Source organism: Eptatretus burgeri, chromosome 13, assembly GCF_056783735.1.
Source record: "Eptatretus burgeri isolate ZD-2024b chromosome 13, Ebu_testis_v1, whole genome shotgun sequence".
Classification (NCBI taxonomy): domain Eukaryota; kingdom Metazoa; phylum Chordata; class Myxini; order Myxiniformes; family Myxinidae; genus Eptatretus; species Eptatretus burgeri.
In genome coordinates, this window is record NC_140973.1 from 1,305,283 (window position 1) to 1,322,710 (window position 17,428).

At 43.8% G+C, this 17,428-nt stretch overlaps 1 protein-coding gene across 7 annotated transcripts in view; it reads right to left on the bottom strand.

Annotated features, from left to right (window-relative positions):
- LOC147013662 (receptor-type tyrosine-protein phosphatase gamma-like) overlaps positions 1-17,428 on the bottom strand; it is a 260,649-nt gene that overhangs the window by 125,154 nt on the left and 118,067 nt on the right. For 6 of the 7 annotated variants that reach the window (XR_015050471.1, XM_085850768.1, XM_085850769.1 and 3 more), the window contains exons 3-5: positions 17,186-17,365; positions 9,299-9,447; positions 532-624 (exon numbers count right to left, since the gene is read on the bottom strand). Coding sequence is in view for 6 of the 7 variants with exons in the window: in XM_085850768.1 (XP_085706894.1) it covers positions 532-624; positions 9,299-9,447; positions 17,186-17,365 (422 nt within the window). In the remaining variant the exon portion in view is untranslated. The remainder of the gene's footprint in view (positions 1-531; positions 625-9,298; positions 9,448-17,185; positions 17,366-17,428) is intronic. The other variant, XM_085850772.1, reaches the window with a different exon arrangement.

Here is a 17,428-nt window from a genome sequence, read left to right on the forward strand (position 1 = left end):
AAAGGAAGATAAATGAGGTCGTTCCTGACAAGTACTGTAGCGGGACATGATCAGACATGTTGAAATGTAGTGTCGTTTTGGGGGTTTTTTTTCGTTGTTCAAACGTCATTTTAAAACATCGAAATTAAGAGGGAAAATGTGAAATTTAAACGAGTACAACACTTGTAATTTCAACTTTAATTATTTCTGTGTGGCACGGTCTTCCCAAAAAGCACAATTTGCCAGTAGATGATGGGATTATCATTCCGTACAAATATATTGTGGCTGTTTTCGTGGAAAAATACCTTTGAGTTAAAATGATGAACAATCTATTGTACATGGTTATTGTGCAAGCAATGGGTAGAAAAACTGATAATTATAATCGAGTCTGGTACCTCACACAATCACCAATTGTCACTGCACTGCAGTCCACTCATATAATGTAACCGACCAAAACCACTCCTGCACTTTTCCCCCCATACATGCTGCCTCTCCCACTCTAACTTCACAAAACTACTTCCTATTGCAGCCCCAGCAACATTTGGCTTGCACCTGGAAGAGCACCGAAAGGGCAGCCAGACCTGCACCTCTCTCAACAGCATCGTGGAAACTCAGTATACGCTCGGAATGCAGCCACACCTGCATCTGAAGGAACAGCGAGATGAGGGGAGAGTCAGTACTGAGAAAAAGGCAAAGACAAAAACGAATAAAAACAGTAAACGATCAGCATCACTAACATACCACTCACTCTGTGTTCAACCTTGGGCCTTGCCTGTGAAAGTTTGATTATCCACAATAATTACCCTCTCATTTCAGATCCATATGGGATGCTTAAGGGTCCTGGAGTCTCGAAGAAACGTGTAATTAGAGTTTGGTAGAAGATGAAAATTTCAATGTAAGAGAAAAAAAATCCTTTGAAATCTCTTCAATCTTTTCTGCTTCTATAATCCAAGGCATTCAATGTTTGTATAAACATTAAATATTTTGGTTCATATTAATCAAATGGTTCTTTGATTCAACTACTTCCACGTTAATGGAACATCTGTAATCGACTTTCGAATGTCGTCATGCAAACGAGTACGATTGTCTCATTGAGCGGTATCGAGCGAACAAGATGCGAATACATGTGGCCGAGTACCTTTTGAGGGCTTCCAAGTGTGTATGGGGGTTAGATATACAAAGCTCCACCAGAACTACAAAAGGGTAAATATCTCAAGACTTGGTGCAGATTCATGCCCTATATGAAGAAAAGACTGATAGAGACATGTGACCACCCATCATGTTCTTTCACAGATGTTTATTGAAAACATCATGATGCCAAAACATGAATGGTGAATTAAAACAAGAAACCATTGGATTGCATGGTCTGCTTTAGATGCAGATTTCGACAGTGCTATACATTATTGGAAATAATGATGGAAATACACAAAAAAAAATGAGTCACAAAGAATGAGCAATTCCAACTGAGAGATGGACATAATACATGCATAATGCGTTATTACAGAAAATATACAAAAACAAAATGAAAACGTTCATTGGTATATAATCGAGCATGGCACCTTGTTTTCATGCTGACCGATAGTTTATCAACATATGAATGTACCATGTTGTTCCAAATGTCTTGTAGCACTTTTCATAATTCATCAAAGGTGTTTGGTACTTGTCGGCAGGCAGTCAGGGTACCTTCGAGTTTATGTAAATCTCCAAAACCGTACGCTGAGATGCAGCCCCACACTTATATTGATCTACCCTCATGCTTCACTTCAACTGCTGCACAATGACTGTTATACCACTTCCTAGTCGAGCTTTGAACAACCTGCCATTGATTTTTGCCAGTGGTATGAGGTTTTCAAGATCACTGCTCTGCATACCTCTGACACAGTGCCACTGACAGCAGTGCATGCAGTTGGTGACACAATATCACAACGGGAGGGTGAACCATTGGTGGCATGTTCTTATCACGGACGCATCTAGATTATGTATAGATTTAGATGCGCTCGATTCTGGAGACGAGGCGGGGAGCAATTTGATAATCATGCCATGAATGAGCACAATTGGTTTGAGGGGCAGAATGATAGTCAGGAGGCCCAATGCAGAATAGTGTACGACCCTGCTGATTCCGTGTTAGAATAGTGCAACAGGTGTAAATTGACTGTCCAGACACACAGAAACGTGAATCAACTTGTTGCCAACTCTGGATATGGATAGTATGGCCGCCATGACAGTTTACAAAATGGTCGCCATTAAATACACTTTTCGTCATATTTCAGCCGCAAATTGACATGAAATTACAAAATTAGGGTCGATTTCCATGTTTTTGAGCATGCCTGAGCTGATGGGAGTATAGAAAAAAACATTGCTCCATCCATTTTCTAAAAATAATATGACTTGTTTTTCACTATATTATTTTTAAAGAAATGTTCAGGCTCGAATTAGAATGTCTGATTATACAAACCACAATCAATGAATTTTACAACTTTGCTATAAAATGAACCTAAACTACATAACTGTGTGTTTCTCTGTTACCCAGGACTAACTGAAAAATGAAAGCCGCAAGATTTCTCACAGGGGGTTCAAGGGATCGAGAAGAAGAAGAGCATGTAGACTGGAATAAATGCTTTATTTGCCAGGACAGTTCAAAAACTAGCAAGTCAACGCCACTTCGAAAGACTACAATCGTTGGTGTGAAAACTGTAGCTGAATGTTGCAAAGAAAGAGAGAAATATAATGACGCTAAATATGTTGACTCATTCTCAAGAATCAGAAAACATTCTGTACCGGAGCACGTCAAAAAGATTCAATGGCACAAATTCTGCTATAGTGACTTTACTCACGCACAAAAAATAGACAGACTGAAGTCAAGGATTCAGCCACAATCTGTGACTTACGCAGAAGAGATACCCACAACATCAGGTTCCTCAGAGAAATACCATGTCCCAAAGTCACTAAGATCCGCGCACAGCGCTATGGATTGGTCAAAATGCGCTTTCTGCCAGACTGACATTCCTGGAAAAGCTGGTGTCCTGACAAATGTTGAATTTGATCACACATCATCCAGGATGCTTAGTTTGGCCCAATTTGACCCCACCATGCGTCACAGGTTTGCAGGTGTTTCAGACTTGATGGCAGCTGAAGGTAAATATCACCTCAAGTGTTATGTTTCTTTTCGCAGAAAGTATAAAAAGGAGAGTGGAGAGAAAAACCAGTCTCCTGAAAGCATCTGTTTCAGAAATGTGATGAACCAGCTTGAGAAAGAGCTGCAGAAGGGACATGTGTTTACTCTGAAAAATATCTGGGAACACTACAGCATGCTGTTATTGAATGATTTTGGAATTGAGGCTGGAGCCTACAAAAGCTACAATTTCAAGCAGAAAGTGGAGGTTCACTTTGGTAGTGACAAGGTGACATTCGTGCAGCCATTGGATGTCACAAAACCCCTCATAGTTGCGTCCTCAACTGTGACAAAGTTTGCCATGAGAACCGCCGTGAATGATTTATCTGAAGAAGGTGAAAGTTCTGAAGAAGATGAATTGGCCCAGTGCAGTCTGCCTCATCATGAGAACGAAATCCTTAGCTGGATCTTCAGAGTGGGCATAAAGATTTACAGTGACGTAAAACACTCTCCAGGGCATAGCATTATCGGTGGACTGAACACAGAAAATGCAGAGCAAATTGTACCTGAAACCCTGTACATGCTTGTAAAGCTTCTTTGTGGTGGTGACAGCACTGACAAGATGGACAATGAAGAAGCGGATGAGATAGATACCAAGAACAAAGTTCTGAGCATCTGCCAAGACATTATTCATGTGGCTTCAGGAGGCAAAAAACTGACCCCCAAACACCTGGGCCTTGGCCTTGCTCTTCACCAGGCTACATGCTCAAAAGAACCACATCTACCTGCACCTGAGAACTGTGGGTGGGAACAGGTCGTCAAAGATGGCAATGAGACATTTCAGCCGCGACTCATGACTGCACAGCCTATTACTGCTTACTGTGTAGAACTGACGACATGCAAATGCCGTGGGTCATGCTCAACTCGACGGTGCAAATGTACACGGAATGAACTGCCTTGCACGAAAGCATGTGGATGCAAAGCCCTTTGTAGGAACCCGTTCAGTGTACAAGCCGATCAATAGCTCTGAAAATTGTACTTGGGTGTTCTCACAACACTTTTCTCTTCTGCAAAGCAACGTAATTTTGTATTAGAAAGAATCTGACAGCTGTTGAAATAACCTTTGACTGACTGTAAACCCATCTCCATCAATAGTGCTAAACATTTTCTTTTTCACATTTGTTGCTCGTATGTGCATTTTCAATTTCGTCTTTAAGTTGTCAATTATGTGAAAAGTTGTGATCCAGTACAAAAATAAAGCACAAAATAGTGTTCCTCGTGTCAGATTACATAGTATTTCACAATCATGACAAATTTCTGGCTAGTACAATTTGCAGTAAGAAAAAGACTAAATCTGATGGCGGCCATTTTGATTACTGTCATGGCGGCCATAATATTCAGATGCAGACTTGGCAACAAGTGGAACTAGACTTGGTCATGCCTAGACTCTTCAAAAACACCAGTTGCATTTTGGTGTTTTTATGATATGGGCTGGCATTCACGTTGACTGAAGAACTGATCTTGTCACATTGTGGAGGCATAATCTGATTGGAGTAAAGTACAAGGATGAGATAATTATAACTGTAGTCATCCCTCTGGCCCAACAGCAAGGTCCAAACTTCATCTTTACGGATGACAATGTCCATTGTTGTCAGGTCAGGCCAGATCAGATCTGTGACTTGCTACAGGCACCATGTAAACCTGTACTAACCTGTTTAATGGTCGAGTTGTCAGCGAATAAAGTCTCCCCCATCATGTTTCCTGGTGAGGAGGGTGCATGGATTTGGACACTCAGCAGGATTAAAAACAAAACCTGTCAAAGGGCGGAGGAGCTCCTTGTGAGCCAAAGGCTATCCATATCCGGTGCCCAACTGTGTCTGCGGACATCCTCCTGCAGTTGGGTTACCTTTTTCTAGGAGGTTGGTGGCAGGATTTGCACTCCGGCCACCGTAAAACACTTCATTCGACAAACCAAACAAAAAACGCAAATAAAACTGAAAAAAAACACACTGTGGCAGTACCTCCTGTGTAGCTACCCTTCACAGGGCAGCTCACCGAATGATGGGATTGAGGAAAAGCCTTCGGGACTCCATCCTTTTATGATAGGAGAAAAAGTGTGCGGTAACCTTCCTGGGTCTGGTTGCGGTGGTGTGTGTCAGGGTGATGCTGAGGTGTGGTCCACCAGACGGTCTCCTCGTGTTAACATGAGGCGGTCCCTTCAGGTGGGTGTCAGGAATGTCCTATTCCTAAGAGGGGATGATCACCTATCTCTGCTATCATCTGAGCACCAGGGGTGTGAATATCGGTATCGCAGCAGTAAGGTTCAGAGACGGGATAGTGGTAAGATCATGGTGGGTAGTTACACCTACTACTGGTCTGGTCACTCTGATGGTTACCATGCCCAAGGAGTTGCTGTACCTGTGTCCAATAAGCTGACTCCCATGATAATTGAGGTAACACCGGTCAACGAGCATATTATGAGACTGAGGATTCATCACTTCTTGGGTGTCGTTTCTCTGGTCTCTGTATATGCTCTGCCTGAGGTGAGTCGGAGCATATACATGACTTCTCAAGGCTAGTGAAAATGCTGTACTCATGTCGTTGCATGCAATTCTGTGCTCTGCTTGGAGCACAGGCATCATCCCAACTGACTGGAAGAGAGGCCTTGGAGAGTACCTCTCTAGAAAAGGAAAGGTGATCGCCAGGACTACAACAACCACCGAGGGGTAATGCTGCTCTCAGTGTCGGGCAAGGTCTTTGCTCGGATAATTATTGATATGGTTCACCACCATTTGCTTGAGCATCAGCACCCAGAGCAGTCAGCCTTTACACCAAAGAGGTCAACGATTGACCGTATCCTTGCTCTTCGGGTCTTCACCAAATGCAGACGAGAGTTTCAGCAAGGGCTGTTCACAGTGTATGTTGATCCCTGCAAAGCGTTTGATTCAGTGAATTGGGATGCCTTCTGGAGGATTCTCGGTCTTTGTGGTGTGCCACCAAAACTGATCAATCCGATTTCTGAACGATACTCTGGTACTGAGTGCTGTGGGGTGTGGTGGTTCCATTGCTGACTTATTTCCCCTTGTTACTGGAGTTCATCAGGGGTGTGTACTGGCCCCCACACTTTTCAGTGCTTGTATGGACCGGATTCTTGGAAGGATGTCAGAGATCAAGCTGCAGTGCATCATTTGGGAATATCAGGATCTCTGACTTTGATTTCGCAGATGATGATTTCACTGACAACATCTTTGTGGAGACGCTGAGTATCCTTATGGGGGCCCTCGAGGCGCTGAATGAGGAATCGGAGCTACTGGGATTATGGGTTTCCTTGGTCAAAACTAAGATCCAGGCTTTCAATGACATCTTGGATGCTGCTATCTTGTCTGTACCCATTCGCGATGAGGATGTTGAGGTCACAGAGAGATTCACTTACCTTGGCAGTGATATTCATGTCTCCACATATTGTGAGCTGGAAGTCGACAGATGCCTGAGCCAGGCCTGGGGAGTCATGAATTCACTGGATCATGGGGTTTTGGCACTGTCAGTACCTCTGCATGAGGATAAAAGTCTGAGTCTAAGCCCTTGGTCTTTCCAGTATTGCTCTACGGATATGAGACTTAAGATTCTGATCAAGGATCTAAGATGGAGACTTAACTCCTTCGGTACCAGTTCTCTTCAGAGAATCCTTGCCTATCACTGGTCAGACTTAGTCTGTCACAGCAACCGCTCGTTGGACACACAGATGAGATTTGTTACCTGTATAGTCCATGAGCATCAGCTAGCTGTATAGACATGTGGCTTGTTTTCCTGACACTGATCCTGCTCACCAGATTCTCTCAGCAAGGGTTCCTCTTTAATGGAGGAGGCCAATGGACCCTACCACGTGCCTCATGGTTGCAGCAGGTTGATTGGCATCTCAAGGAGAATGGGATGGGCCAGGCATTTGCCTAGAGGATGGGCAGATGGAGGCCCCTGGAGTACCAGCGGAAAGTGGACGCATGCTCCCATACCTGACCCGAATGTCTATAAACTCTATGCACACATTGTCATAATGAACTTCAGAAAAAAGACATCACCTGCAAGGACTGTCTTGCATGATATCCAGATTTAGATCTGATTGAAGATGCTTAGGACATCTTAGAGAGGGGTGTTTTTGGTAGCCACATCTACGCATATCTTTTGATTAAGTGAAAGTGACCGTAGTCAGAGAATCTCTCCCTCTCAACCACTATTTCCAAAAGGACAGTCTGGCAAACCATCCCATATACTTTCTTACCAATCCTCTTGAGGAAGTTCTGTCATTCAAACTCCTGGGTCTCACGATCAGCCATGATCTTTCTTGGACAAACCACATTTCAAAGTTGGTCTCCAAAGCCAGCCCCCGACTGAGCATCCTGCGTCATACAAAGTTCTTCCTTGGCACCTGAACTCCTATCCACGTACAAAGCCTTCACCTGCAATTTGATGGAGTACTGCTCTCCCCTTTGAGCTGGCTCACATCTTGCTTAGCTTTGTGCCATGGAAACCAAGGCCTTCAACATTATTGGAATCTCTCTTGAAGAAGCTGAATCTATGGGCTTATCACTTTCCCATCATAGACAGGTTAGTGGTCTCTCTGTCTTCTACCGCCAATTTTCTGGTCTTGCACCATCTGCTCTTTCCGTGCTTTGTCCCCCCTTGGTTTATCCAGGGCTCACATGGTCCATCATCAACCCTGTTCTGGTGAAACTACCAACATCCAGGATCACTGCTCATCTCCACTCATTTGGTCCTCTTTTACTCTCACCAATGGAACAAACTTCCACATTCTCTTCAATCTCATTCTTTCCTTCAAATCTTCAAGACAGATGTTTAATGATATCCCAGATCAACCCACATCTAAAACCATAATATTTTCAATTGTGTTCATCCCCCCCACCAATCACAAGTCCTTCCAAATTTCCACTTTTTCCATCTTGATAGTTTGCTTTTGTGTCCATCTTGTGTCCTCTGCCTCTTGTGTCCTCATTCCTCCCCACACCCACATTGCTTGTCTAGGACTCTCTATTTTGTCTCCCAACCTTGCTGTTAGCACCCCCGCCCCCTCTTCTGATCCTTTTGGTATGTTACATCATGATCTGTTCAATGTTCTATCTCTTCCATGAGCCTTGAATGTGTACAAAGAAAAAAAACGATTGTCAATTTGAGAGATGCATTGTCTGATATGGTCAATGACAAGATCTGCACAAGCTTGTATCATGGTCAATGGTGGTCACACACATATTATTGAAGCCATTTCTGCAAACATAGACTTGTGTCTGATCCTTTGTTGACTGGTGACATTGCTAATTTGCCGGCTTGTTTAACACAATCATGTTGCTTTCATAAAACCTTCACTTGAGCTTCCACTAACACATGTTAGATTATGGAGTGTAAAGATCAACATGCTGGTCTTCCTCAACCACAATGTAAACATCTTGAATAAACATTGAAGACAATACAAGCCTCAAAACTTTTGTTGCTTAATTTTGTTTGAGAAATACATGTTCGTTTAATGTCCTGCTTCATGCTTTGTTTGAAAAACTTTGGTCAGAATGAAAAATGTACATATTTCAGTTTGCACGATGAAAAATGTTGGGAAGCTGTGTTACGGAAAAGTATAACATATAATTGTGTCGTCGGTGAAAGTTAATTGTATTATTTTACCAGTGTTATAATCCAGTTATATTGGATATAATTGTCAGGCAGACATCGACCAGATATACTGGACATTTGTACTTTATTAATTCAGGGATTCTTCAGAACGTCAGTAAGGGTTTCTTTTAATCAGTATTATTGTTTGAAAGGTAGATCGTAGGGGTTAATAAATATTATTCAGAAAAGATCCTTCTGTCTCTTGTCGATTGTTGGTTTCACCTGGGCTCTGTATCCAAAAGAATCCTGAATCGAAACTAATTGTCAGAGATCAGGCTATTTTAACACAAGAGAAAGTTGACATCATAAGCAACGATGGATTCAATGATGTTGTCATTGGAAACAAGCTCACTGGTCCAAAATTGGTCGGGTCTATTTTTACATTTTTTTCTGTGGATGGGACTAATGTTCAATGATTTCCATGCAAAGGGGAGGTGGCTAAAAGAGGACACACTGGATGGGGCAGATTGAGGAGAAGCATGATTTACAGAATGTGTGTTACATTTCATTAGCAAACAATATGGGTACGATTACCTCAAGCGGGAAGGCTCTGCCGTCCAGATGATGTTCAGAACCTGTCGTGTTGTTACATCGGCCCCAGTGAAATACCATCTGCACCGCCCTGTACCTTCCAGAGAGGGCACCACCACTCAAAAAATAATCTCCATTCAAATCAACTTCAACTGCGCAAAAAAGGAAAATAATGTAGAAAAATCAGCACATCATTTTGTGTACACTCATCAAATGCGTCGACTCATTTAAAAGAATCGGAACTTTTCCAGAGTGGAGAAAATAAAGTAGAACAGAAATCTCATATCTGTGCAGGTATAACTGGGGGGGTGGGGGAGGGAGGTTGGGGCTGATATTGGGAAGGTGATTCATTTACGGTGTTGAAATACTAACAAACAGTGCAACAATGTTAAAGTGATAGCCACCTATACCCTTGAGGTTGAAGAGTGATTAAAAACTCATCTACAATGTCCTGAGAGGATGAAGAGTGACGAGTCATTTTTCTTTCAAAATCAGAAATGAATTGCTGTAACAGAGACAAACTGGAGTGTTTGAAAGCCATTGCTGACCAAAGTAAGGTACTCTGACAAGGTGAAGTTTCGAACCGAATAGCACATTCTGAGGTCCATCTTTCAAAGAAAATAGTGAAGCGGATAGCATTGGGGTGTAATACAACTATTAAGGATATTTCAAGAGACAAATGAAGTGGAAATATAACCAAACCAAGTTCAAAATGAAAACTACAAAGTAATTCTTATGAACAAATGGTCTAAATGAATAAAGATAATTTTGAAAATATAAACTTTTTAAAGTGCACTTACACCTGTTATGACCACGTGCTCAAACATGGGATTTGATGTTAGAAATTGGATTGTATTAAAGGAACTTTACACTCAACGTATGAATTGCTGTCATGGAAAGCTATTAGACCACAAGACATCAATTCTGGATAAATTTAAAATGTCAATGTGACAAGATTAACTTATGATTATCACACTGTAATTATCCCTCCCCCCGGAGGGAGGGAGCGGGATATTGTAATCGTCCGGTTTGTTTGTCTGTCTGTCTGTTAGCAACTTGACGGCAAAACGGCTTTAGCAAACACTATCAAGTTTAATCCACAGGTGGGCAATGAACCTTGGACGACCCCATTAACTTTTGGGTCCAATTGGATCAAAGGTCAAGGTCAAGGTCATGAAAAGATCAAAATCGTTTTTCGCTCATAACTTCGTCAAAAATGATCTGATTTACTTCAAACTAAGCTTATAGTGAACCTTATTCTATTTGTCACTTATAATCCTACCCATTCCTATAGTGAAAAATGAATATTTGTGAAGATCGGTAGGGTCCGAAGACTTTATGCCTTAAATGGGCGGGGTTTGTTGCACCTGGCACCACTTGTTCAAGAAGTATCTGTTTGTTTGTTTGACTTCCATACACTCTTGAACCGCTGGAGTTGAAAACTGTTGGTTGTACTTGTGGGGTGCACAGGAAAGTTATAGGGGGTAAAACCAAGTTCATATCCCCAGGGGGGTAGGGTATTCAGGGTGGAGAGGGGAGGGGGGGACACAAACTCTCCATATGTAAACATGACATAGTAGTGCTCCCGGTCAGGGAAGGTATTACAAGTCACAATAAAATACAGCAATATGCCAGTTTGCATGAAGGATATGTTCCCGAGAGATCTGCGCAAGTAATTTCGTGCAGAATGGGGCTCATAAAGCACCTTGTTAACAAGGATATGTGGACTGGATGCACAATCCCAGCGGATATAATAATGATATCATTACATGGAAGGAAGGAGGGGGGGTGGGGCGGGGGATCGATAGCTAGAATCTGGTAAGTGTAACATGCTCCGTGTGTTTCAAGTAAGTTAGATTGCCATGTAACAGGGACTTGTCAGAGCAAGTTGTCTTGTAAAATGTGATGCTGAAGAAGCAGCGTATGTAATTTGATGACAGGATAGTCAGGGTAAAATGCATAGACACCTCTTGTTTGTGGGTGGGGCCAGCTGAGGACTTCCAATCCCAAAAGGCACACGTGTGAGAAAAGGTCGTCACGATCTGTCTGGCTAGTGTGTGCCATCCACGGCAGCGTAATGCGCTGTAGAACCCAGAAGCTGGCAATTGATTTATTTTTAGTGCAGCTTCCCCGTGGGTGGAACGGCCCGTTAGGACGATTCGTCCGAGGAGAACAGAGGGGAGAGGAAGAAGAAAGGCCCAGAGAGGGGAGGAAAGACACGAGTGCAAAGAAGAAACACCTCGGACAAAGAGCAAAGAAAGGGCACACTAGAACTCCTGGGGAAAGTGAAGGATGAATGGGAGCTGAGGACGGACAACACAGCCCCTGGCGAACAGGAGGAGAGAAGGAGGGTCACGAGGGCTGGTTCAGGGTGCAAGTCCAGAGGTGCTGTTGATTGTTGGCTGACTTCATCGCTGGTTTTTCTTCATGTTTATCCAAGTGTGCTCTGTGGTGCCTTGTGTGGGTAACGTTTTATTTATTTTTTTCGTATTTCCCTGTACATAATGCCTGGTATTGGCTTAATGGTTAGGGTGGTGGGCTTTGGATCCAAGGGTCCTGAGTTCAAATCTGGCTCAGCTGTTGAATTAATACCAGGTGAGGTTAACTCGGCCTGTCATCCTTCCGAGGTCGGAAAAATGAGTGCCAGCATGCTGGCATACTGTGTCAGAGTGGCGACCCATCCAGGATTGTGCCCAATCGCCAAGGAGGCTGCTTAGGCAGCACCAACGCTCTTCACAGAGTATGTATGGTCCCAATCTCCTCCTCCTCCTCCTGTACTTAAATTTGTGTCCCCATTTCCTTCTTTGTATCTGTTGATTTGCATGGTTTGTCCTGAACTGCTCGTCTTGTCAACCTTTTCACCCCATATTCATCTATAATAATAAATGCTCATCTACAATAATACAAACAAAATTCTGGGAGTATGGATCCAAGATGACCTAAAGTGGGAAAAGAGTAAGCAAAGGAAATTATGTCCAAGAGTAAGATGAGAGTACAATTGCTGAGTAGTCTAAAAAAAGTTCAAGATCCCACAACATAAGGGTTACCATACGTCCGGTTTTTTTCTCGACATGTAATCCTTTTCGGTCCTAAAATCTCCGTATGGATGGATTTTTTAAACACCTAAAAATGTCTGTGATTTTGCCATTTTTTCACCTTTGCATTTTCCTTAATTTTTAGATTTGCGTTACTTATTACCTTCGCATTCTGCGAAAGGTTATGTATTGGTCGCTGTGTATTTATTTTTAACCTTATTTAAATCATTAAACAATCTTTGTACATTTTCTTATGGTGATAAAATGTAGTTATGCATTGTTTGGACCAGGACAGTTTTGTACAAGTCTGTACTACTCCGTCATGATGAGAGAGTGAGAGAGATAGAGAGAGAGAGATAGAGAGAGAGAGAGAGAGAGAGAGAGAGAGAGAGAGAGAGGAGGGAAAGAGAGAGGAGGGAAAGAGAGAGAGAGGAGGGAAAGGGAAAGAGAGGAGGGAAAGGGAAAGAGAGGAGGGAAAGGGAAAGAGAGGAGGGAAAGGGAAAAAAAAAAAGGGAAGAAGAAGGAGAAGGAGAAGGAGAAGGAGAAGGAGAAGGAGAAGGAGAAGGAGAAGGAGAAGGAGAAGGAGAAGGAGAAGGAGAAGGAGAAGGAGAAGGAGAGAGAGAGAGAGAGCTCCAGTCTGCAATTCAGTGTCTTTCCCGAGTCCATACCAGACACACACTTGTTTGATTTTCTTCAAGAGTTCTTTACAATGCCAAAAAGAAAGTGTAAATTCACTGCAGAACTAAAGACAAAATTCTCATGCGTTTTTAAGTGGTCAAGAAGAATGGGTAGCCGAATGCTTGGTATGCAGAGCTGGTACGTGTGTCTGTGGCAAATAAAGGTGTTATTAATTTACAATCTCATTTGTACTTGGCCGAGCACAATATCTCCAGTAATTATTCAGATTTCGACTGGAAGACTGGCGGTTTGCTGTCAAAAATAATCGAGGTCCGGAACACACCAAATAAGAATGCCGATACGATTGCTTAATATATAAAGGAAATTATTTGAAAAGAGTGTCCTCTTTTTCCGAGTGTCCCTCTCTGGAATGTCGTTTTTTTTTTGAAAGTTAAAATATGGTAACCCTCCACAACACAATCTTGTTCACATCTACAAGTCATAAGTCCGGCCAGCACTCGAATATGCTGCATCGGTATAACATCCTGGACTAACAAAAGAAAAAACTAACAGCAAAACAAGAGAAAATCCAGAAAAGAGCAACAAGGATCGTATAACTCCTATTCGGATGCCCTCATAGTGACTGGGATTGAAACACTTGAGGAACTAAGAATCTATATTATAAAGCAGGAATGTCTGTCTGTGCATCGGTCTGTCTCCAAACTACTCTCTCAGTTTTGTGGCGAGCCCCACCACACCTTCTGTGGAACCTTTTGGGATCCCAGCCAGTGTCCGAAGGTGGGTGGAAGGTTTCATAAATAACTCAATACAATTATGATTTTGAGTTTGATCTGTACGAAGTTGCTACCGATCCGGATGTAACGTCAGAATGGCGTTTCTCTTAGTTTACTTCATGAGTGTTTGTGACATTGTATTTTGTAATTGGAATGATGACATTTGGAATGAAAATACAAAGAGATCGAGTTTATAGGACAAGGAAATAATGCGAGGGTTTCCACCCGTGACATTCGCAGATTCGGCATTTGCAGTTTCACCATGACATCATAGAAACATTACCCACCTTACTTCTGTTGGGGTCAGCTGCAGTAAGTTTTTTGCCCAAGTCTTTCACGAACCGTTGGTTGCCACTGATAAACCAGTCATAATCTATCGAACAGAAACTTTCCTCCCCCAAGACGTGTCTGACTCCCAAGTATCTCTCCCTGGTTACTCCCTCCTCCGGTATGACAGACCTGAGCCTCGTCCTGGTGGAGGACTTGCTCTCTTCATCAAAGACTCTATTCCTCACTCTCCATGCACTGCCCTCACTCCCCCGCACCCCCAGGAACACCTCTGGCTACGGCTTCCCCTCCACTCGCACCTCATGTTTATATGTGTACTGTACCATCCACCAAACAGTGATGACTCCATCTACACCTCACGATCCGAAAACATGGACCATCTTCTATCTTCTCATCCAAACTCTCTCTTCCTCATATGTGGCGACTTCAATTGTCATCATGCCAGTTGGCTAGGTGTGGGTACCTCTCTAACCTGTCATGGCACTTCAGCAAAAGCTTTCTGCGACTCATTGGGACTGACTCAATCGGTCAACTTCCCGACCCGGATCTCGACCAATGGTACTCCATCTCTTCTGGATCGGATTTGGACAAATTTCCCTGACAATATCTGCTGCTCTTCCTCCGCTCCAATCGGTTCTTCTGACCACGTCCTTGTCAAAGTGGACATCTCTCTGGCTATTATCAGAGAACCACCTTGTCGTCGTCGAGTCTGGCATTTCACCCAAGCCGACTGGCAGGGTCTCCAAGCAGCCATCAAACTTATAGACTGGTCTCCTATCACTACTTTCTCCAACATCAACGCATCCTGGGAATTCTTTCAAAGAAACTTGCTCTCCCTCATGCACAGATTTATCTCCTCTCATCTTCAGTTGTCCTACCCTTCCTCCCACCCTTGGTTCACTGAAGCTTGTGGCGAGGCAGTTGTCCTGAAACAACTTGCCTTTGCCTCATGGAAAGCAAACCCAACTGAGGGTAATCTCAGTTCCTTCCATAAAGCTCAGAACAAGTGTTTATCTACCCTCAGGAGAGCCAGAAAACAACATCTTTCTAAGCTCAAGTCTGAACTCTCAAACCCCTCTCCCTCCTCTAAATCCTGGTGGCGTTTAACCAAATCTGTTTCTGGTGTATGCCCCCACCCCCACGCCACCTTCCCCTCCCTTACCTCAAATGGTCGCACTGCTGATACCGTACGTGACAAGACTGAATGCCTAAACTCGGTGCTTGCAGCTAAATCTTGTGTCCAAAACCCATCGCTTTCTCCACCCACCTTACCCAGTCGCACCTAACTGCCCCTGAACTCTGTGCCCTTTTCTCCTGACAAGGTGGAGAGCTTGCTGTCAAACCTCGACTCAGATTCTGCAACCGGTCCAGACGGCATCAGCCCACATGTCCTAAAAACCTGCTCCTCTGCTCTTGCTCACCCTCTCTCTGTTCAATTCACCCACTCATTTGCTCAAGGTCATCTGCCATCTGCTTGGAAATCAGCAAACATCACTGCCCTGCATAAAAAAGGTGCAAAAACAGATCCCTGCAACTACAGACCAATCAGCCTTCTCCCAATCATCAGCAAGGTTATGGAATCCATCATCGCTTCAGACATTAAATCCTTCCTCTACTCCAATGGCTTGATTTCCAATCATCAATTTGGTTTAAGACCAGGTCACTCTTCCCTGGATATGTTGCTTCTGCTCTCCCAACAATGGATGGAGGTCCTCAATGCCAAACAGGAAATCCGAGCCGTATCCCTGGACATATCACGTGCTTTTGACACGGTCTGGCACCCTGCCCTGCTCACCAAACTCTCTTCCGAAGGTATCCAAGGCCATCTCCACTCATGTCTCGCAGACTTCCTCTCCTGTCGCAGTCAACATGTGGCCCTAAATGGAGTTCTTTCATCCCCTCTTCCTGTCCAGGCTGGAGTTCCTCAAGGTAGCGTTCTGAGCCCTGTTCTTTTTCTGGTTTTCATCAATGATCTCTCCGACTCTCTGCAAAATCCTCTATATCTCTTTGCTGATGACTCCACCCTCTGCCATACCTTCGGTCATCCCTCAGACCGGTAAGCAGCAGCTTCTTCGTTCACTGCAGATATGGATAAAATCACAAACTGGTCCAACACGTGGAACATGTCTTTCAATCAGGACAAATCTCACACTCTCACTATGTCTCTCTGAAAGGACCGTTTAGAAAACCCCCCATCCACTTTCTAAACAATCCTCTGGAAGAAGTCCTTTCTTTCAAGCTTCTGGGTCTCACTATCTTCCATGACCTTTCCTGGAAAAGCCACATTTGAAACCTCGCTTCCAAAGCCAGTCACCGACTGGGAATCCTCCGTCGTGCAAAGTCCTTCCTCAGCCCACCTTAGCTCCTAACCACTTGCAAAGCTTTCGTCCACAGCCTGATGGAGTACTGCTCTCCCCTCTGGGCTGGGGCTCCTGCCTCCCACCTTTCTAGGCTTCACGCTGTGGAAACCAAGGCATTTTGGATCATTGGCATCTCTCGCAATGAGGCTGAGTCTTTGGACTTCTCACTCTCTCACCGCAGGCTGGTCGGTGGTTTTTCTGTCTTCTACCGTCTCCTCTCCAGCCTCGCCCCCCCCCCCCGCTCTCTCTGCAATTTGTCCCCACCACATTTGCGCAGGGTGCTCAAGGTCCGCCAACAACCCCCTTCTGGTAAAACTACCAAAATCAAGAATCACTGCTCACCTTCACTCTTTCATTCCTCTTTTTTCCCACCTTTGGAATAAACTCCCTCACTCTATTCAATCCCATTCTTCCCTCCAGGCCTTCAAAACAGCTGTTCACCACCACCTCGTATCATCCCCCATCCAAATCCTCGATCTTTTCTGCCACCGATAATCAACAAAGCCCACCTCCTTCAAATTCCATGCTTTCCTTCCTGAAAGTCCCTGTAATGTCCATCTTGTATTCCCCATGTTCCCCGCCCCATGGCTCTCCATTCCACAGATCTCCTAATGTCTCTCTTCCCCACTGTTTTGTCCTTCCCACTCCCGCCCCTCTCGTCTCATGAACCCTTGCTGTGTGTTGTGTGTTAGCTCTCATATGAGCCTCGACAAGGTATACAACCCCCCTCCTCCCCCCAAAAAAACCTTGCTTTATGTAGAAACACAAAACAGCATGCAATGAATAAATAAGTACCTGCTCGCCCAGAGTTCCTCATTCTTGGTTGTTCGGGTGTTTTCTCATCCCATTGGTAAAAGTGCAACTTAGCATGTTGAGCACTTGGCACGGCAGTCGTCGAGTTTATGTCAATGGGAGACTGTTGAGAGCCATTGCATCGAGGATAAGTGTTTGGCCAATATAATGACCCACGCTCACCTTGGTAAAGATAACAATAAGCACCATATTAAAAGTGTAGCTAGCATATAACATTAATCTATC